General features: G+C 38.3%; 1 protein-coding gene across 5 annotated transcripts; it reads right to left on the bottom strand.

Moving 5' to 3' along the window:
• Positions 1-3,742: 3,742 nt before the first annotated feature.
• BRCA1 (BRCA1 DNA repair associated) lies at positions 3,743-23,068 on the bottom strand. 5 transcript variants are annotated; one of them, XM_051640181.1, is made up of 20 exons: positions 22,884-23,068; positions 22,370-22,469; positions 21,133-21,186; positions 20,722-20,802; positions 20,139-20,227; positions 19,103-19,248; positions 18,336-18,438; positions 17,366-17,411; positions 16,786-16,916; positions 12,961-16,296; positions 12,199-12,284; positions 11,095-11,553; positions 10,361-10,448; positions 9,279-9,356; positions 8,806-8,846; positions 8,258-8,341; positions 7,809-7,863; positions 6,535-6,608; positions 5,960-6,020; positions 3,743-4,898 (listed from the first exon to the last, which is right to left on the bottom strand). In XM_051640181.1, the coding sequence occupies exons 2-20, from the start codon at positions 22,447-22,449 to the stop codon at positions 4,795-4,797; spliced, it is 5,196 nt and encodes a 1,731-aa protein (XP_051496141.1). In that variant the 5' UTR covers positions 22,450-22,469; positions 22,884-23,068; the 3' UTR covers positions 3,743-4,794. The 5 variants fall into 5 exon arrangements, with proteins under 5 accessions (XP_051496141.1, XP_051496142.1, XP_051496143.1 ...); XM_051640182.1 differs by having other exon boundaries at positions 18,336-18,435; XM_051640183.1 differs by having other exon boundaries at positions 19,103-19,221.
• Between the last annotated feature and the right edge of the window lie 73 nt (positions 23,069-23,141).

Genomic DNA, 23,141 nt, shown 5'->3' with positions numbered 1-23,141 from the left:
AGCACAACACACTGGCAGAGCCCACGGTCCTTCAGACAGCTTGCACCCATCCAAGTGTTAAAAAAGGTCAGGCACTCTGTAAACCAGTCAGCTCTCACAAATCTTTGCTCTGCTATGGGGCTGTGTAGAGAAAGACCCTATCCAGACAATGCTGTAGCCCCACTGGAGTCCAGCATTCCCTTCTGGAATTCCTGTGCCACACACCAAATCCTGCCATCAGTCCCATAACGAGGGAGCTGCCACTTCTCTGAGGGAAGGCAGGCAAGGTGGACTTCCAATAATTAAAAATGTATTCTTGCAATAAAGTCTCTTTCCAAACAACAGCGATCAAGTGAAGTGGCAAGGCAGGGACTGCAAGCTAAAGAACTCCCCCCTGCCCAGTAAAGCAGAAAAGAAAGAGGAAGATCTCTCTGTACAGCCCAATCAGGACAGAGCCTGCTGTGGGAATCCCAGCTGCTGTCTTTTCCTTCCTTTGCCTCCTACATATGTTAAATGGATTTGCCCCTTTAATACTCTTTTAGAGCAAGCCTCAAAGAAGCTATTTTACAATGCATACTGACTACAAGGCTCTGATAGTAGATGCATTTAAAATTTCTACATTACAGCACAGAGAGCAAGCCTTCCCCCCACCCCACTCCATTCCCCCACTTTTTGAGCATAAAGCGATATCCATAACCCCTCAGGGATGTAAAGGGGCATCCCTGGCAAACAGCCACCACCAACACCCATTACCCTGTGCACGGAGGAGTCGACAAATCAAGATGTGGAATCACAGAGTGCTGGCACCATCCTGTGTATTCAGGTTGTAGTAAGAACTGACATAATTTGGCAGCTGTATTAAAGGGGATTCTCAATTATACTCCACCCCCTACTGCTTTAGCCTTCCCCAGGCTAAACAAACCCAGCTGGAGTTTATAGCATGTAGAATCTTCCAGCACATCAGTCTTCATGGCATGCAGGTGTTTCCAATATCAGCAGTAGCAGCTGTGGTGGCTCCAGACTGGCATGCTACAGAGTTCTGAGCAAAGAACTGGAAAAAGGATGGAAAAAGAGGAGTGACAACATGGCTCAGTCTCACCCCCTTCAGTAGAAAGTGTCTGGTATAGCGAGGAGAAAGGTATCAGAGGCACTGCACAAACTTTATAGATGCAAATGTGCTGCACACCTGTTCCAGGAGAGTCTGCTGGTTTTTCCTCTTAAAAACCAGAAACTCTATTTGAGAAGAATAATTCTACATCAAAATTCAGTATTGCCAAATGCAAAGGGTTTTTAACTATTGAGTAACATTTTTACTTTGATACTCAATTACCCTCTACAGTACACAAACTCCTCTGTTGCTGCAGTCTGCAGCCTCCACAATAGCTATGAAACAAACAGCCATTATACATTTATTCCAACAACATTAATGAAATCTGAGTGGGCTCTGTCAATGCATAACTCCATGCTGCCTAGCAGCAAAATGTAAAGGACAGTCTGAATTAGTAACAGGCTGCTTCCTCTCTGCTGCCCTCCACATAGATGATAAGAATGCAAGACAAAGCTATACCTAATTAACATACATGAATTTTAACCAGGAGTCCATTCCCATGTATTAAAAAATAAGCCCTGGAGAGCTTCTGCCACCTACCCTCCCCCCACAGCTTGTTAACAGTTTCTGTGGTGAGATAAGGCAGCCTCACAGAAATACCAACTCATTTGTGCTGGTGAACAGATCCCCAGAATACCTCCGCAGGGCCTGAGGCTTTGGGCTTGTGCCTGACCTCAGGGGCCATAGTAGACGAGATCCAGGCTACATTTTTTAATGAACCTGATTGGTGCTATAGCTGTGATTCCTACACTACATAGCCAAAATCTTGCTGAAGTAAAGAACAGTAGAAACGGTGCATGGCATAGCAGACATCAGGCTGCAACAATGCTAGTGTAGGGGCTTCTAGACACAGCCAGCCGGTTACTGCTCCAGGCAAGGTTAGCTCTCATTTGCATTACGGACTAGTTAGCATTTAAATGAGAATAGAGGAAGGAAAGAATTCAGTTGCCTCACCCTCTCATGTAGTATTGAAAACTTCTGTACAGGAAAGCATTACTCTGATGCCCTGGGTCCTACTAGAGAAGGCGTGGCCTGAAAAATGACTTTCTGTCAAGAAAGCACTGACCAGAAAAACTGGGTCAGAGCTCTGTGTCCAGCAGATTCTTTCTGCAGCTGCGGGGGTATAAACACTTAACAGCAGAGCTCAGGTTTCTTGGAAGTTGACCCTTATACAGCTGCATCGAGGAAAGCACCTGTTAAGTTAAAAAAGCAGAGCAGTTTTACTTACAAATCTGGTGGCAAAGCCTCAGGCAAACCAAAGCAAGCACCAGCCTCTCCTTTGTTTCTTCCCTCACTCTAGTGAACAACATAAAAGGCACATGCTGCTTACTAGGACACTGTGTGCAGCCTCTTTAACTTGGTGTCTGGTTCTTTAATGAGGTTTGATTCTGCTACTTGTTCCCCTCAGGTAATTACTAAAAAAGGCAGAATGTGGTCTAGCCATGTCTCAAACACGCATTCACCTCAGAGGCTTCCTACCCTGGGAAGTGTCATAAAGCAAGGTGCTCTTGCATATGAGCAGACAGGGAGGACATGCAGCTTCATCCTCATGTATAAAATGGCATTTCCAGCCCACAGTGTGGCTGGGAAGCTCCCAGTGCTGGGGCTTTGTTACTGAATCTGGAAGTCAAACTAAGGAACCACACAGATCACACAAAATCATTACAGTTGGAAAAGACCTCTCAGATCACTGAGTCCAACTGTCCACCCAGGGGGGAAAAAAACAGAACAAAACAAAACCCCCACCAACAAAAAACTCACCAAACACCACCACACCACCCACCATGCCCACAAGAGCATGTCCTGAAGTGCCCTGAAGAGAAGTCAAATCCATATCATGATAGATGCCGTATCAGCTCCCATTAAACTGTATCCGACTCTGGAAGCACACCCTTCCTTTACCAACTCTCGGTTTATTCAAATCTTAAATGAGATGCCTATTACTACAAAAATTCACAGATGATACTTTACCAGAAACAGAGTTTCCACAGATCTAGTCACCTCCAAGGAAGAAGGTCAACATCACAGGTATCATTCCTACAATTATCTAGCTGGAGCTAGTACCTTATCTGCTAGAAAAGACAGCTTCCATGTGCAGATCTGAGGGACAATTTCATAACAGCAGACACAAAACAGTCTTGCTTGGCCTTTTGCTTGCATCTAACAGGCAGCATTTAATTGCCCCCTCCCCTCCAGCTGTCTTTTGAAATGTAGATTATAAAAAAACCCAGAAAACACCAATGTGGGCTTTAGAGATAAGAGGAGCATCAGTCTGAAGGTGAGGCTGTGTTGAACAGCCTCAGCAGTTATGAAACATTGTCACATAGAAGAGAACAGTAATGTATGTCAACTGAGAAAATGCTTCCAGCCCTCGCATCACCAGTAGTGGTGCCTAGTTAAGACTACATTCCCCTCAAGCTGGCAACGGCAAGACGCTTGATAAAACATTTGCTTCTAAGGTTGATGAAAATTACAATTCTGATTCCAGCTATGCAATTCTAATTTACTTTTTTTTACCTCCTCCATTAAGTCCACCCATCCAGGAGGCTGGACATAAGATACTTTTTCATATAAGCCTCAATGAGGAGAATGAGTGATTAATTCACATAAGAGCAACTAAACAGTTAAGTAAAATACTTGCCTAAGTAATTTTATTTCCTTTGAGCATTCCAGTATTTATAAACATTCTTGTATTTCTTTCCAGGACAACTTAGCAGCATCTAAGCACCAAACAATTTTCTGAACTTAGCTACAATTTTTTTTTTAAACAACTTTATGAAAACAGGTTCTCTTTCTGCTCTGAAAGTACAAAAGTATTTATGAAGTTGAATTCCTTGGCAACAGAAACATGCAACATAAATTGCTTTTTATGAAAGAAAGTATTTTATTTGCAGTCTCAGTTTGCAGATAGGGACTATTAGAAGCAGATTCTTACAGGGCTTATTAGAGGTCACTGGGATACTAAAGTGCATCTGTTTATTATCTTTTCATAGGTGCCACATATACTTCTCAGAAATAAGACTGACACATTGCTGGTATAGGCTTGAAGTTTCAAGGATTGCTTTACGTTGGGAATCAAGTGTTGGCTTTCCAGAGGCTATACTTGCAGATTTTTCTGGTTAGGGCAAGTTGGTATTTTTATATACAACAGGAGAGCCATTTGTATAGTTCTCAGAACTGTAATCCACGGCCTAAGATTAAGCAGGCTGACACAGTAGTAATCACAAAATAATATTCCAATGTCTTGCTATATAAACCCTTATTAGGTCATGTATTTATGCAAAATGAAAACATGGAGGTTACCCAGGGGTGCAAGTATGTTTTAATTCAAGTCCTGAGCCCAATATTACTCTTTTAAATTACTGTCTCCAAGATGTCCAGAAACTGGCTGCAATGGTTAATACATCATCACTCTGAGGAGGCAGTGTTCTACGTTTTCTAAATTTTAAAATTTGTTTTACATTAAAAGAACTATTTTGAAATTAGAAAAGTTACTCTTTAAAGAACAGTGGGTAATTCCATCTTTATATGGTAATGTTTACATAGCTTTATTGTTAAACATGTAGTTATTTTACTCTGAACAAGAACACTACATGCACATAATCTCTGCATAAGTGACTTAAAAATCCTCAGTTCTTAAAATAATTACCAAGATATCAGCACTGATGAGAATTTCTGAGCAACTGAAAAAGAACTGCAGACTGCCCTTAGGACACAAGGTAAGCATCCATCTCCTGGCACTCATAGCAAGCAACACTGTCTAATACCCACTCTCGAGTCACTATGGCAACATTGCTCTTTTGCTGGATTGCTGTAAGACAAAGACACAAGTGATAAAACTGTTATAAATTAATCAAAGCAAGCTTAAGGTGAGTTTACTAATGTCCTTTGCTTTATCTTTGGCATTTTAAAGGCTTTGATAAAAATCTACGAGTCTAAAACCAGTGATGTGGCACTACTACTTTTAACAATGCAGGTGACATTGCTGCTCCAGGAAGAACAGCTAGCTGTTTGGCAGTCAGGCAGGAAGTTTTCAACACCACAGAATAAATACTAAAAGCAGACAACGGTCCTTGTTATCTTTTAATTTAGAACACTGGTGACAGAGCCTTGGTACCTGTCTGCTTGGGCATACTGAGTTTGTGACAAGCAATGAGTCTCATTAAGAGAGAAGCAACAGAAAATTACTGAAGTGCTCCCACACTGTTCTTCACCATTTCAAAATCTTTATTTTCTCTTTTTCTCAGTGCCATGGAAGCAGCTGTTGTTTTTACATCATTCTCTGGCTCAATTTTTTTGTTGAACTCCACTGCAGCCTAACTAGCTCCCATTCACTCCTTAACTCCCCACTATCCAATTTAAAAGGAAGTCAGTCTGGAACACTTGCACCTTCAAAGACTCTTCTCTGGAGCATTTTGTTCAACAACAAAAAAAAACCCACAGCCAAAAACAAAAGGCAAAGCTTTATCAGTTAACACTTTGTGGCCAGATATTATTTCCAGACCAAGAGAATCTTGTCCCACCTGAGGCTTTTTTCCTAGATCTCACTAGTCCTCTAAGGGCACACTTCATCACCTTTTGGAAACTATCTCAAATTAAAAAAATTTCTGTAAAGCTGATGATATGCAGGACAACAGAGCTAAGAAAAGGATTTGGCTGCCAGACTACCTTTTAAGACTCTATTGTTGATTCTTGAGATAATATACTTGTTCTTCCAGATTTTTCTCCCAAGACATACCTACATCTCCAGATGCAGCAGGATCATATTCCAGTTCCTCTACAAATTTCTCTAATATTAAACTATTAAAAGGACTGAAGTGATAAATAAACTCAGCGTGTACCATAAAACAGTATGACAGTGTGTTGTTTTACCTCTGTAATCCATGTTTCCCATCGAAGCATCTGGCTGCACAACCACAACAGCAGTAGAATTCTAGGATTTCAAGGTAAGAAAATAAAAATTCTACTATTATCTGTCTGTCATTAAATCACTCTCACACCTATCCACAGAGAGCAGTAAATGAGTTAACTCTGCTTTAGTACATCACTTCAGAGAGAACTTTAAGAAGCGGTAGTAGAGGGAGAAATATATTAGTTCAAGATTTTTCAGTGATTTCTTTCCAGGAATGCTGTGAGTTAAGGCACTAAAGGCTTTTTGCACTGGAAAGGGAGGCTGGGTGCCGATTTTGGAAGAAGCTGCCAGTCCTACATGGAGTACTCTGATCAGCTCTCCACTACAGGTTGGCCTGTGTTCTGAGCAGACAGAGCCTAGACCATGAGAACTGCTGCCATGCAGGTTGGTATCATGACTGTGTAGACAGCTCTTGCTATCACACCGGTATGTGACAAGTGTCTGACAAGCCCCTGAAGGCTGTATAATCTTTAAACAGGTTGTTTATTTCATAACTGTAGACCACGCACCAAGTGTAACATTCATTAGCACTTACTTTTCTGTGTGTGAACAGATGAAGTTGCTTCACTACAGTGGCACCACAAAGCTCCACCATCCATTCTAGATGTTCTGAAGAAATCAGATAAACAGTCTATTACTCCGATGTTTTTTTATAACATTGAAACTGATACTCTTCCCTAAGCTCTCTTGTGTTTGTTCCAAGATAAAAACGATCATAATTTGAAAGAAATGTAAGCCTTAGTAGAGGATAAGTCCATTCACTTTCTAGCCTGCTGCGGACTCAACTCACCCTTCTCCCTCACCATCTAGTCAGGACTAAAGGAAACACAAAGATCTGAGAAAGCAAAACACTGCATGCTCAAAACTTAACGAGAGTCAGTAACGATTTATTTCCTCTCATCCTAAGGACATAAGACATGAAATTAAAAGACAGAAGTTAGAACTGTGATTATCTCTCATTAACTAAAGTAGCAAAAGTATTTAATGTCCATCAATTTTTTGAAATGATAGTGAAGAAGATAAATAAGTCTCTCAAGTATAACAGCCATAATTGATGATCACTGCAGCAAGTGAAAGCACTGCATCCTCTGTAGTAATTATTGTAAATATCAAGAGAGGAAAGGATATTTCATCCAGTCAAAAAGAAAGTTATATTGGACAAATTGGAAAGTACCCGCTGAATAAGCCACAACAAGGAGAAGAATTGTCCAAGTATTTTAAGTAGAAAATTGATAGCTTAAATTTTCAAAACATCTACTATACTTCATTCGATCTTTAACTAACAAAAATAAGCTATACTGTCCAGCTTTTCCTTTGTATATAAACTTCTGCCTTTGTTGTGTGTTTCACTTTTAACATCTGCTGCTAGGTGATTATGCTGAGGAAGTGTCAACTGCTAGTAAACAGCTCCTAAGTGCCAGTTTTCTAAGACAGAAGGAAAAAATGCTCAAATACAAGAGTTTAATAGCATCTAAGCAATTACCAGACAGCATTTTAATGCTTCTCCTTCATTGTTAGAGAATCAGTGATAAACTAGATAAAAGGTCTGGTCTGAAATAAAGCAAAATTGCCAGAACAGTTGTCTGAGGACATCCAAATAGAAGAGAACACTGTTTCTAACCTGTCTGGAGATAGAACTGGATAAAGTTCTTTACCTACACTACACCTCATGTAGGTTTTTTTAAAGTTTCAGAGTAAAAGAGATACAGGAGTACCCAAGAAGAGGTCAAACATAAAACTCAGTACACAATCCTGCTCCAAACTTTTTTTTATGCTAAGAATTAATTGAATTCCACTAAAATGACACACCTGTAGTCATATCAGTGAAAGGTCCATAGCAACAGATCTCAAACTCTTTAAAGATCTGAAAAATAAGGAACATGTTAACATAGTATAGCATCTTTAGAGGATGATACTTAATATGCTGGTTTCAGTCACTTCTAGGACTGGTTATCAAGCCATCACTGTTTCACAAAGTATATCTGAAGCTTTTTGTAGCCTACAAGAGAGTATCACCAAAACCCTCCAACCCTGTGCTATCCTATATCCATGTTATAAAAGGACAGGATTCACTCGAAGCATAGCGAGTCCCTTGGGCATACTTGCTCTGCTGCTTTCATGTATAAAAATACTTAATTTGTACAACCCTATATATACAGAACAGTAGAGAAATTACAAGAAGTTCCAGGTACTCAGGTAGCACAGCCACATATATCAAACAGACATAACAGGACACAACATTCCTAGTGTGCTTGTACCTTTCCAGTCTGAGATTCTCTAGCCCTCTTAGGACCTTGGTGGTTTCTCCCATTTATTACATCTCCTCTAACTTCAAAGTTCTCCTGGAACATAACATAAAGAAGCCATCAGAAGTTAAGAGACTGAGACTGCTTTCCTGATCAGCATTCAGCATTCGAACACAAAAAAGTGGTCAGAATTCAGAACAGAAAACCTTATGTCTAAGACTGTAATTAACTTAATAGCAAAGTCTAATTTGATAGAAATTAATTACCAGTATATAACCTCTAGATCTTCAACATCTATTTTATTTCTAGGCATTCACTTACTATATATAGACTAATAGCAAATGAAGTGCTGCAGCTGATAATTTCATGCCTACATATGACTCAAGCCACCATTTTCCCAATACTTCCCTGAAACTTCTCCAAAACTTCCATGCAGTCTAAACTGCTACAAAAGTATGAAGAAGAGATGCATATCTTCAGTTTACTAAAAAAACAAACCCACAACTCATTTTGCATTATAATAGGAGACTCTTCTCCTTGCTTAAAGCAATGTGACCTACCTCATCCAGTATTCTTTCTTCTTTAAAAGACTGGATTACCCCTAAAGAGACAGGACAAGTCAATTTATCCAGCAAAACTGTTTTCCCACTGCAAACAGTTTGACTTAATTCCTCTATTAAATTGAACGTTTTTGTACTGAATACAGTTATGATGCCCAAAATAAATATTTTTTTTACCTTTTACAATTATTACGAATTTCACACTAAAGGATGCCATGCATCTCAGATTTAAATTAAGGGGGAGGAAAGGCTTTTGTCAGGGTGCAGAGCAATCCAATGTGTTTTCCAATTTGAAAGCAGAAAAACTATTCAGAAGAGAAAGAAACCTGATGTTGCTGTTTGTTTGGGGATTATGTACTTATTTATGTTAAAATATTTAGAAGAAAATGCAAAACATTAGATGTCAAGACACAAAGAGTACATTTGTGGTAGAAGGGCAGACACCACTTAGCTCCAAAACCAGCTATACTTACACTGATAACTAACTACCCATTTTCTTCCTGCAATACCTAGAAAGTACTTCAGTGTCCGCTCACACACCAGCTCCTTATCTGCACAGCAAACAAGAACAAGATCTTTCAGTTTTGCCATTAGTGAAAAAAACAACACAGCTTATTTGCACCTAAAAAGATACAAGGCAAGGTAAAGATATGAAGCAAAATGCAAGCACAGTATATAGTATACCCACCATCAGATTTGGCTCAAAATATTTTGGTTTTTAAGGAAATGTTGGTTAAAGACTAGGTACTAGGTTAACCAGGGAACTTCAATATAACCTATGCCTACACACAGCAACATAGTAACTTAATTTTACTGATGAATTCAATGCTTTTCTTAAGCAAATATAATGCTATCTGTTTCAGAATACATTTGTCACACTTGAAACGCTAGTATTGTACTCAAGTTTCTATAAAGTTCCTTCAAGTTTTAGTAATGGGTTTCTTGAGCTCTACCAAAGAGCAGAAACTAAATTTAAGCACCTTCATTAAGGATGCAAATAATAGTTTTGATTAAATGGAAATGCTGCTTTGCTCCTATGGAAGCAGGGCCTCACAATCAACTACCATCAGTTATACACACAGTTAACACCCGCTTCCAGTCTTCTACTAAAGATAAGTTTATTTCAGAACTTTAGAACGGAAGAGCATTTATAATCCCCTCCAAGGGGATTATATTTTATTTCCAGATTCTCTGTATCCCATTTATTTAGGAATTATCTTGCTTTCTTTTTGTTGGTTCTGAACTACTTCATGTTAACGTGCTGTAAACACCTGAAAATTGTAACCAAAAAGCTTGAGGAGAAAAAAAAAAGTAACATTAACTTCAAATCACACAGGGAAGCAAAACATACCCTCACTCCAGTTTTGCAAAATAGAACAAGAAAGATTCCCAAGTTTAAACAAAAATTAATGATAGAGGAGAAAGCAATTAATATCTTCTCCTCAAACTTACTCAAATTTATTGCTCAACTGCCTTGCTTGTCGGTTAGCATACAGTTAGAATAGTATATGATGTGTAAATATAGGATTTGTTCGCATAAATACAGCAAACCAACCTGTTTTCATTATGACATGGGTTGTTCCTTCAGTAATGTGATTAGATAAAGTACTCTGAGTTTTTCTTGCAAACTTCTGGACCACCAACTGAAAAATAGTAAACAAATTTCATAGCTAGTGAAATAGACTAAAAAACAACAGTTCCAGTTTATAGGAGCATAACATATACGACTTTAAAGTCATGGTTTTATTTGTGTTGGCACACAGAATTTACATTTACTTAAAAGTCAATAATTTTAGCACCATTCAATGGGCTAACGTAAAGGAGAGCTCTTGGTTAGTAGTTTATAAACCAAAAGCCATATCCTCCTGGAAATGCATTGTACAAACAGATTTATCAGCAAATCAGAATTTATTCAACTACACAAGTCCTCACTATGGTTCAGAATTTGAGTAAAGCAGCAGCACCTGAGAACATGAAGGGAACTAAAAAGCAACCAGCCCCCTCTCCTCCAAGCCCCAATGCTTTCTAGAAATCAAGTCTTGTTTTGGAATAATGTCTTTTTACTCTAGACAGCAGTAATATTAAAAGTTCAAATTCACCAAGTTTAATAGTGTCATTTACAGGCAGCATTCTTCATATTTTTAGGAGTGAAAAAGTTTGACCTTGAGTTGCTGTAATACTGATCTGCAATTCCTGTAAGATTAGTTTCCATTATACCTGTGTCCAGGACTATGGTGGTAAACAAGAACTGTTAACAAGTGATCTCTAAAACTTCCAAAATACACTTACATGTTCACTTTGATTCAGACCTGATACCACGATCGACATTTCTTTCCTGTTAGTCACAACAGGATTTGCATTGTTTTCTTTCCCAGCTGCATTGTGCAGAACAGCTACAGGAAAACGCACATTTTTCTTCAGTTTACGTTCTTGAGTGCAGCTTTTATTAGCATTCTGAGCTACAACAGAACTATCTGTTGCTTCTGCAGTCTGAGGGTTAAGAAGCCTTACAGAGGAAGAAGAGTTATTTGGACTCCCGGTCACATTTCCAGAGAGATTTGATAAGACAGACGGACTGTTTAGCCTGGTCCCAGATTTCTGCTCAGTGTTTTCTGAAGGAAATGGGAAATTACTCCTTGAAACAATTTCCTCCTTCTTGTCATGACTTCCATGGTGCTTTAGAACTGCTTCAAGTACAGCCATTTCTTGCTGGAGTTTTTTTAGGTTATTTTGCATAGCATTCTTCTGCTGCAAATGATACACATTTGTGCCAACATCAGCAAACTCAGTTTTAAACAGCAAGATTCATTTATTTAACAAACACTTGAAAATTAGAAACAGCAGAATTATTTTAAGTTAGCTTTTACTATGTGTTCAAAAGGTGACTGTGGTGCTTATGCTGTGACAAATACTGCAAAAACCCTAGGTCAGTTTCCATAGCACTGAATACAATGTTTGCAGCTCTAGCACTGGCACCGTGTGAATCTTCCTTGTTGCTGAATCAATAAAAACGCCCAGACAAAAACTCTCACCATAAAACAAACCAAGAAGCTTCCCACCAATCCGTACTGCCACTATTCCATTCAACCCAGGTTGGTCAAGTGTGGGGATTAGTATTAACTAGCATCTCCCACAATTAAGCACTATAATCAATACCACATAACAAGTTATGGCCATTAGAACGTAATGTTACCATGGCAGACAAAGTTGGACAAAGAATGGCACAGAAACAGTTCTACAATTCTTCATTAATTATGCTCTTGGAAGTAATCTAGTGACACAAGGAATTACAATGAAAGCAGTTTCCCACTACACTGACTTCACAGCTTTCATGTAGTTGCTTATATTCTAGAATCAAAATAGGTTTAGAATTTAGTGCATAAACTTAGTTACCTGTGTAGTAAGGATTTCACCCTGAGAGAAGGGTTCGCAAGAATCTTCTACATTGCTTGTTTCACTGTCATATCCAGATGCTTCACCTTAAAGAAAGCGGAAGAAAATCTGAGTTAGTTAAAAGAAAAAAAAACAACCAAAGAACAAACATCAATCATAATCTCTTACCACACAGATCTTTTAGCCAACTGTTAACTATAACAATAAAATGACAACTTTTGAAAACACTTCAGTTAGAAGGGCATATCAACTTCAGGTGAACATTTGGAAGAAAACTGTATCAGACAGACATATGGCAACGTAAATAGAATTCAGTGTTTCAATAGTAATGAGAGTCCTAAATATTTATGAAAGCTATAAAGAGGTCAAGATAAGGTCACTACAGAATTCTGGAGCCAATTTCAACACACATTTCATCCAGGGAAACAGCTTAAGTAGACTTCTTGAAATTTTGTTCTTAGATGCAAATATCTCTTTGCAGTAAGAAAGCTTGCGTTTAACTAAAAAATTAATGCCCATCAGACAGACTCACTCTGGCCTCTAGTGCCCAGTTGATCAATTTTTGCTCTGAACAAAGGATATCAGGAGAGCTTAATTTTCAGGAAATGACTGAGGGTCTTTTGATTGCTTAGGGATGATACACTCCTCTAAAAGAGTAAGCATCCCATAAATACAGAACAAATTTCCATGCAAACACTAAAAACCTAGATGCAATGACATTACTAACACAGTTGCAGAGATATAAAAGGTCTTGGTTTGTACCTAGTTTTGCTCCCATGTTTGGGTCTTCTTGGCATTCATCTTTGAAGCTAGTTTTGCTTCTCTTCAGTGCTCCATTACAACTTTGAAAAACGTCTTTGCTGTCATTCACGTTGCTCACTTGTTTGGATGTATGCACTTGTATTAAAGGTTTCTTCAGCTCTAGTGCTCCATCACCCGATTCTTCGGACACGTTGGACTGTGAAGAAAATAAATTGACAGAGCATTCTGACTCCTGGCTTGGTGAAACACACCCATTGCTTAGGGCAGCTTCAGGCATTTTCTGCATGTCATTGTGATAATGACTTCCATTGTGAGGCAATGTGATAGGACTTACTGAAGACCCTACCACAGAAGTCACTTGTTTATTGATCTGCAAAGGTGTGCTTACTGATTTGCCAAATATTAGTGTCTGAAAACATGGTAAATCTTCATCCTCGCTAGACTCTTCATCTGAAGACTGCAGTTTCTGTGCCTTTCTTCGGGATCTTCGGATACCCTGAGATCTTGGCTTAGAACTAACTTTTCTATTGTGTAGTTCTTTTACCAGGGCTTTGTCACTTTTTTTTACAAACACAGCAGATCTCTCTCTCCTATCAGTTTCAGAAATGTTGGTTTTCTCTTCAGTATCATCATCAGAGCACAGTAACCCATCGGGAGTGTCAGACAAACCTGTACAATCACTACTCACTTTAGGTTCTTCTAGAGTCTCTGTAACTAAACACTCAGGCATCCCTGTGCTAGCAGTTTGGGTTTCTTGTTCTTCATTCCCCTTTACTTGCTGACTTTCTCTTTTGCTACTTTTTTTCCCAATGACTTCACAGCTGAATTCAGGAGGCCTTTGCTTACAAGTAGCTCTCATAAATCTGGTCTGAAAATGTAGTATTGGTCCTTTGCTGTCAACAACTTTGGCCTTTCCTGCCTGATTGTTCTCTGAACTGAGGCATATTTCATTAATTGTGTTTAAATCCGTTATTTTGAAAATGTGCTCTTCTGTATTACTCTGATCACTTTGCCTTCTATTACTTTTGACCGGACTCTGTCTCAATTCGCTTTCTACCCCTATGTCAATTGACACTGTCTCTCCATTTCCCTGCTCTCCTTGTGATCTGGTTTTGTCTTCAGTCCTAGCAGCACCCGTTCTTATTGGTGTCAGGTTCCCTTGATTTGCAACCTGTAACACATCTTCTTGGTGTTCCCCTGTGTGCATATATTCAGTGGTGCTGACAAAGCAAGTCACAGGATTAATACAAGCAGTTTCATATGTCTTAAGCTTCTCTTTCTCACAAATCCTCCCCAAGTTTTCAGCAGTTGTTTTCTCTTCTTGCAAGTTTTCTGCTATTAAGTGTTTGCTATGCTTTTCTTCCTCATCAACACATGATACCTTTACAGCTTCAGAAGCAGCATCTTGTACTGTACATGCCTTCATGGGAGTAGGATAAAGGCTAAACGACTGGCGTTTTGAATGCCTAAATACATTTCGCAGATACTGTGTGTCTAACTCACTATCTTCAGCTTCTTTGGTCAACTCCAACACTTTTTTAGTCACTGGCACCTTTTCAGTTCTGAAGTCCCCTGGAATATTTTTTATATTGTTTCCACTACCCTGGGGAAAAGCAATACATGATTCAGTCATTTCTTCAGTCAGCTGGGAAGCAGTTTGCTTAATGGGTATTGAAGGAGACTGTAGAAGGAAAGGATTACCAAGTATTGCATCTTCTTGAGAACCTGTATCGGGTACAAAGGAACTACAATTGGAATGCTGACATGAAGATGTAGGATTGAAGAGACTTTTTTCAGTTTCTGCAGCATCAGATGAGTTATTTATGCTAATTTGTATTTTGCTTGCTTCCAGATCACCTCCCTTCAGATCAGCCAGTGGCTTGTCACTCAACATACTCTGGGGGTCACACGGGTCCTTGCATTCAGAAGCGTGAACTAACACATTCCTTTGGATTCCATGATCGCTGTCATACTTTCTGGCTCCCTTAATTACTACGTCTTCTCCTGTTTCTTTTGTCATTTCTTCAGAAAGTAGCTGAAGCCTCCTGCTTCGCCTGACTTTTCTTTGCTCAGACTGACCTTTCCTTGGTTCTTCACTGCTTGGATAGCTATCGATCTGTGGCTCAGCTGGATCAGGGGAAACAGAGTTTATATCCACTACTAACTCTAAAGCACACACGGTTCTAGTAGAACGCCTGCATCTTTTTGCTGCAGAACCTTTTTTAGTGCTTTTCTGATCACAGTTGTTCAGTTGTAGCTCCTCATCACGGAGCTCACTGGTCACCTTTTCAGTAGCTTCATTGCATGCAAAACCTTCCCCTTCCTTAAGTTCTGCTAGTTTATTTTTCTCTCTGTTTTCAGGGAGGTGATTCTCATTAATAGCAGAACTTTCATCACATCTTTTCTTTTCAGTTGCTCCAAGGTACCAGTTAACACTTTGAGGGCAGTCATCTGCCTCTTCTATATATTTTTGCTTGATTAAATCCTTAGGTTGCAGGACAGAGGCAATTTTCCTTTCTCCTTTTATTCTGTCTTTGCTGGAATTATTCAAGCCCTTCTCATTAGCAGTTTCATCTGCTTTTTTTGTAGTAGGTAAAATGTCTCTCAACATAACTGGATGATTTGACTTCCTCTCTCTCCTGTATGTTTTCCCAAATATTTTGTCTTTGATGCTATCCACTTTTTGTTTTGACCATCTCTTATTTTCTTCAGTCACTGCAATTTTCACGGAATCTACCATAGGGTCAGTCTTTTCTGAAACATAGGAGTCTTCATCTGATGAACATGCATCTCTTTCACCTGAAACATTAGTTGCTCCAGCAGAATCATCCTGGGAAGAATCAGAAGACAGAATCTCATTGCTTTTTGAGAACCATTCATTGACTTTCTGAATGCTTCGCTTCAGTCTCTTCCTAGAGACTTGATTTGGGGTAGCACAGTGAAGTGTCTCTGGCTGAAGTAATTTCTCAAGAGGAAGTTCTTTTTTGTGAGAAGAATCATTTTCAGGTTCATATATTTCCACAGCTTCCACACTTTGTACAGCAATACCTATTTCCTTGCTTTTATCTAGCCTGCTCGCTGAGGTATCTTTTAAGTCAAATTCTTTGCTTTTACTACTACATTGGGTTTGTTCTGTTTCCATTTCTTCTGTTTCCCCATTCATTAAGGGACTGGCATTATCTGTTCTGTCACACTGCTCTGCAAGTAGGTCTATGGCAAGAAAATTTAAAGGACAACTCTTGTATCCCATCATATTCACAGGGCCAGGTTTGGCACACTCAGTGATGTTTGGAGTGCTTTTCTTGTTCAAGCCTTCCTTAGAGGAATCACTTTCACCTGAAGATTTATAGGTATTATAAATTATTAAGGCCTATTTTACACACACACACAAGAACAATTACAAGATTAATGGCTACTTTGTTTTAAAATAACTGTTCTTATTTCCCCCAAAAACCAGAATATTACACAGCACAAATCTCTCTCTAGAAATAGAAAGATCATGTGACATATGTTCATCCAACCTCTTACATGAATTACCAGTGCTCTCAACTTGTATTACAGAGGGATAATATAGCTTATGTAGAATATAATGTGTTTTGCATTTTGATCTAGTAATTTTTTCCCTTCTGTTCCCATGCACAGAATACCCACATTTAAAGTATCTAGTCTACAGGCAGAGTCTTATTTTATACTGTCACTAGCTGTAGGTGTCAACAAAACAATATACAAGACTGCAAACATATCTATTTAAGGATGTGAAATCAAAATGTTAACCCGTGGTCTTTCTTTCAAGCTTAATTTTTGCCACCAAAATAACAAACACACCTATGTCGTTTGGTAGAATAATTTCTTGAGCACCCAGCTCGGCAGGCTGTATGTCGCACTTCTCAGCACTCCTAAGTTCTTCCAGCTTTTCTTGAGCTGAAACCTGAAGTGCTTCTTTGTCTTCTAACCTGCTGGGAAGGGAAATCTACTTTCATTACAGAGAAAACTACATTAGACTTAATAGAAAATGAAGCTTAATTTTCCCTTTTTGGTCTCTGAAATAGTTTTTGGAGAAGTCAGGCAGCATGACTGACAATTACCACAACTAGAACCCTTCAGAGTTTCATACCATTTCTTTAGAAGATCCCCCTCCACATTCCTGAAAGTAATATTTACTTTCTAAAGCACTGTACATGCTTTTCTTGTGAAGATCTAATGTCTGTGTAAGCAACAAAACATTTAAAAAACATTTTTAAAGCATAAGACAGACTGATGATAATCAGCTACCCATTCTACCCTGCTGCCTTCCAAGTTGAAAATTACTTGTTAGCTTGAAGAATTCCAAGTCCTAAAACAAAGAAATGAGAATACAGAATTACTGTCTTTAAAAAGTATTAATTCCTTAATCACCTTAACTTACCCAGGAATGCTTGCCTGTTTAGAAAGATCTTCAGATGAATCAGAGCCTAAAAACAAACCAGCTGTTAGTCTGGTTGAAATGACTGAAAGATGACTTGCCAGATTCAGTGTTTATTATAACAGAAGCATGATCAGTTCTTTCTGAGGTAGACGTTTGTCAGATGAAATCAGTTGTGCAGTGCTTTGCCTACTTACAATGATTGCTATGTATAAACGTCTACGTGCCTCCAGAGTAAGGTTCTCCTTAAATTCAGTGGCTGGTAACAGAGAGCTTCTAAGTGTTAATTAGCTAAAAGTTAGTTTCTAATTTCTAAATTTATACATTAAACAGCTGCCAGTATTTAGAATTTTTAACCTGGAAGTCAGAGTAATATATTCAAATATCTGTCTTAGATCCTTTGAGTGATCTTGTCAGAAGCAATAATGAAAAAGAGAGGCAATGAACACTATCCTTTAAGAGGAGCGATTCCTTCTTTGAAAGAACAGAGAGAAAATAAAATATGCACAGCATCTCTCGTTTCTCACAGCAGTGAGGACAAGACAAAAAGGAAGTTCTGAAAACTAGGAGACAGAGACCAAATATGCTTTTACCAATTAATTTCATTCTTGTATCTGGTTATTAACTACAGCCTCAAGCACTAATGACAAGGCTTAACGTTCTTTAGAAAACCATAGTAATTACTTACAACAACTAAAACTTTTTACACATCTGTAAGTATCTTGTCGTCTTTGGATCTTGCACACTGAGCCTTAAAGGTTTACTACAGCAGTGTTATTTCCTACAATACAATAAATTTTTTATCCCTTGATTTACCACATTTGAATTGTCTGTCATTTGTTCCTTTGTTCTCATTTTGGGTGTTACAGAGAAATTAATGTTTATAAAAGACTTTGAACCTCAGCACCTTTTATTACTTTCCAAGCATTATGCATAAGCTCAACAACTAGTGTGGCTCTACAACAGATCTTACCAAACTCTATGTAAGTCCCTTTTCCAGAGCTGTATTTCTGTTTTCTTAGGAGACACCTTTTGATCCTGGTATCTGTAAGCTGTTTATCCACAGTAGCTTCCTGCTGACAGGAAATCAGAAAGAAACAGATATTTATAAGAGCAGGCTATTTCCAAAAAGTAAGTTGTCAACATTTAAACTACAGCAGGGGGGGCTAACACATATGAACCAAGTATTTAAATTGGCAGCTCCTATACAAAAATCCAACACATGTAATTTATCATTCTGATACCAGTAAGGGAATGCATTAATTGAAACAACTATCATGCATATAACAGCTCAAATAACTAAGTTTTATAACATTCTACTCAGCATTAGGCAGATGAAACAAGAAGCAACATACCATGGACAAACTCATGCACAGAGCAATCACCCCAAGTTGGGTAATGTCTTAAGAATTCTTAAGACACATTCATAGTCTAACTACCAAAAAAGTAAAAAGCTTATTGGTAGTTGGACAGCCTCATTGAACAAGCAGCACAAAGAAGCTTTCAATCCTATTTTCAGTATTACTTTTAAATTCAGGTCATTTTATGCAGACAACTTTTTTAAGTAGGCTAGGAAGACAAAAATATTAAGATGTTCTTGTCTGGAATAATATTCAAGTCAAACAGCGATCTGAAAGCAACCCAAAATCTCCCATTCCATTCATTTATGTATATGTATGTATACACATGCTGAGTAAAACACTAAACAATCCACAAAAGTAAACTGGGGGGAAAAAATACCAAGGTGCAGTTTTCTTGTCCATTTTCTTTAGCGCTTTTTTTCCTCTTTCTGAAGCCCTTACTTTGGATGACAGAACTTTCTTTACTGATGGATTCAGCAGCAGTGGCTCCTGGGGATGCTTTAGGAAAGTGATGACAATTTAAAACTAAAAAATGTTAATAGGAAAGAGAAGCAAAAGTATTTTCTTACGCTGAGCATGAAAACAGGCATTATATATAAATAAAATAGCTTTGCATAGACTCTATGCAGCTAAAATACAATTAAATCAGATTTCTTTCTTTGATAATTATTAGTCTGATTGTTCTTTATGAGTACTTTTCAAGTATTACATAAAATCTTGATCCTGCCAACTAATTTTCCTTACATGCATAATCTAGCAAGAACAGGATCTAATACTAGTGATTTTAGAATGACTGAACAAGTTGAAAATAATTTGAAAAGAGCCTAGTTTTCATAGCATGATACAGTAAAAAATACCAAACAACCACAAACCAAAATCCACAAACCACCACCCACCCCCAGCAACAATATCTTGTTTCTCAAAATACAAACAAGCATTTATCTGACTTGCCAAAACCCTTTGCAAGGTACTGAGTATTAGAAAGGATAAACTTACATTCCAGAAGGGAACACCTGGATGGCACAAGTTAACATACACCGTTATAGCACTTGCTAATTCAGACGTTAAAACTTTCTAAGTCAAGCTGCAAAATTAGGCATAACAAAGAGTAGGGCTTTGCTACACAGTTATAGATTAAACGTTATTTGATTCAGCTGTATTTCATGAGCTGAAAATAAGACTGTCTGGAGTCCCCAAATGCACAGTAAAAACCATTAAGACTGTTCAAGAGGATACTGGAGGAAACCTTGGGAAATTAAAAGGAACTTATGCTTCTACAGCCCAGTAAAAACTTTTGATATTTCTTCCTATACTGCACACTGCACATTAAATGAGATGCCCTGAAAATGATCATGATAAAAATGTCAAAACTTTGTTAAAAAAAAAAGTGGAGGGTATACCTTCACAATACTTACACTTTACTCCAGTGTCTAGCTCAAATGCACGGATAATTTCCAACAATCCTTCAGTTAGTTGTTTAAATCTGGAATTTTCTTTCAGGCTTCTGAAATAACATCACCACAACAACTTAGTTCTAGGACAAAAAACTATTACTAATTCTCTTAGAATTTAGGCTAAACAAACAAACAAACAACCAAAACAGTAAAACTCCAAAGTGAAAGATAACACAATGAGAAATTATTGCCAAAGAATAACAACAAAATTCCCCCTCCCCAAATTAATACAGGAATTAAAACTATCACAAAAAGAAAATTTTGTATTATCCTAACAGGTTTAGCAGAGAAACCAGTTGTTATGACTGAACAATAACACAGTCTATACTTGATAGCACGAACACCTGCTTCTTCACCTGTGATCACCTGAAAAAAATTTACATTGAAGTAGAGCACTAAAGAGCTACTCCTTTAGAAATTGAGTTTACTTAATAACCACCTTTTCTTGTTTATTTCAGTCTTCTAAGACCTTTCTAAGACAATTATCTGCTTTTGTCTAGCGCTCAACCTATCATCCTCTAGTCCACTTGCAAAGATCCATTACCTCTTGGTAACTTCAGTTTTACACAGAGGACACTGTATCACACCTTTTTTCTTTTTGCTGAGGAGTTTGAACATGCAAAACCTAGGAAAAAAGAACAGTTACGTTGGTAACAAAAGGGAGGATTTTATTTTCTTTAAAACTGATCCTAGGCATGCATCTCTTAGTAAAAATCCTTCATTATCAAGTTGAATTTCTGTATTCTTGTTCTGGTGTTATGATGAATTAATCATTTTCCTTGATACACTGGAGAAATTGCAGTTATTGCTTATTCAGAATTGATTTTCCCCCTAAAATATCTACATATTAAGTAATCAAAACACAGTATACATCATTAGCACTAAATCAAAGAAATTTACATAGAGAATAAGAACAGATTGACCAAGCATTGCAATTACTAGTTTTCAAACCTACCTGCAGAATACGTGATCACATTTTGTTGAAACTGGCTCTTCTACCATATCCAAGCTACAAAAAAGAAAAATTAAGGAACACAAGAACACCAAAGTTACATATAAAATAGGAGCAAGAAAATAAGTTTCAGAAATACAGTAAGTTTTTGAACCGAAAAATGAAATCTTGGTGGGGCGGAGGACACATTTGAAAGCTTTCCATTTGATAACCAGGTACAGCAATAAATACTGTCATTATATGATATATACACATCTACCAGCTCTTCATAACCTTGGTCTGCCTCTAGCAAACAGACATTTTCTGGAAATGCCAGTTCAGCAGGGCAGGAAAGTCAGTGTTAGAACACTAGTGACTCTGTCATCAGCACCGACCTCTCACGACTGGACTCTTACTGTGTCTGTATAAATTAAATGCACAGCTATGTTAACACAAATATTTAAGTTATAATTTTCTCCTGGTTTTCTATTTTAAAGCCATTTCTGTCAAGCACCATGTGAAAATTAACATTTAAGTTGATAGTAGGCATTTCAGCAAAGCTTGAACTCACTTGTTCAACTTTCTTTAAAATATAATCTGTCTTCAACACACACTAAAACCAAATAAAAACTTAAAAAAATGTACTGCTCTAACTGAAGAATACACCGGGTTACAAACCCTAGTTACATAAGAAAGGTTCTGTGCTCTTCAGACTGCATGTATGCACACAGGGAAGCCTCCCTATGATTGTGCTTTCTCTACAACCAAGTAGTAGTATGTAAAACAGTTAATACAACTATTTTAATAAAACTGCTTCAACAACATAACTTGGACAATAACAGCCAAAAGAAATACAACACTATTATTGCAGAACAGTCTAACTTATGCCTATAGCAAAACATAGCTTGAGAGCCAAAAGCAGTCTCAGCGTTACTTTTGCATGCATTATTCATTCCCCAGTTGCAGTCACTCTTATTTTGGGATTTTTTTAAATTTTAATTTGCCATACTGGAACAGACTAGACAGAGGACTGACAAGTTTAGGTTGTAAAAGAAAAAAAAAATATTACTAGAAGATCAGAGCAAAATACAGACTCTGTCTTGTGCTTTCTCATTTGAGCCTTGCAAAACATCAATATACTCAGCCTTAAAACATAATTATTTTTGCTGATAATCCACAGATCCAACAAAACATCTGAAGATAAATACAAAAGTCTCTTTCACTATACTAATACAGAGTTCAAATTATTCATCTGGCATACCATATTGGGCACTCCAAGTTCTTCTGCATTGCTGAAAGCACATTTTGTACATCTCCAACAGCAATCGCCGAGAAGGCCATAATTTACATCCAAAAACAGTCTACAGAAAGAAAAAAGTAATTAGCTTTGTTTCTGATCTGTTGCATGCTGTGACCATAGTCTCCTGCATGGCTTTCAATAACGTGCTGAACAGTATCAAATACTTGGCTACTGTTTCTTAAGTGAGGCTTTACGGTATAGATGGAGTTCTTACTGTGAACGTTCACTATTAAAACCTGTGAAGTCTCTTGTAGTCAAAGCGACAAACTGAGACTTTACAAACAGAAACTCAGCAAGGACGCACACAAGCTTCACTGAATAAAAGGAGCTTTCTAGGGGAAAAAGGACGCCAAGAAGACAGAACATATAGATGAGGAAAAAAGGACCGTGGAAACTGCCTACACCAAACAACACGGATAAGACCCTACAAGAAGTATCTCAAGGCCGGAAAACAAAAAGAAACCACCTGACCGACCTTTGCGCGGCGGCAGCTCGGAAGCAGAGACGAGCCCTGTCAGCGCGCCAAGGCGAAACGGCACCGCGCCCAGCTCGCCGCGCTCCGCTCGGCCGGCCCCAACAATCCAGCCGCAAGGAGAGCCGGTCGCCGGCGGTGCGGCCCAGCGGGGCGTTGCCGAAACAGCGGCGACAGCGGCGACAGCGGCCGCGCAGCCCGGAGCCGCTCGCCCGCCGTCAAGAGCCGCCCTGCGACATCACATTTCGCGCCCTTTCCACC

The sequence above is a fragment of the Apus apus genome, chromosome 25 (genome assembly GCF_020740795.1).
Source record: "Apus apus isolate bApuApu2 chromosome 25, bApuApu2.pri.cur, whole genome shotgun sequence".
NCBI classification, from domain to species: domain Eukaryota; kingdom Metazoa; phylum Chordata; class Aves; order Apodiformes; family Apodidae; genus Apus; species Apus apus.
This window is presented reverse-complemented; position numbering and strand designations above follow the sequence as displayed.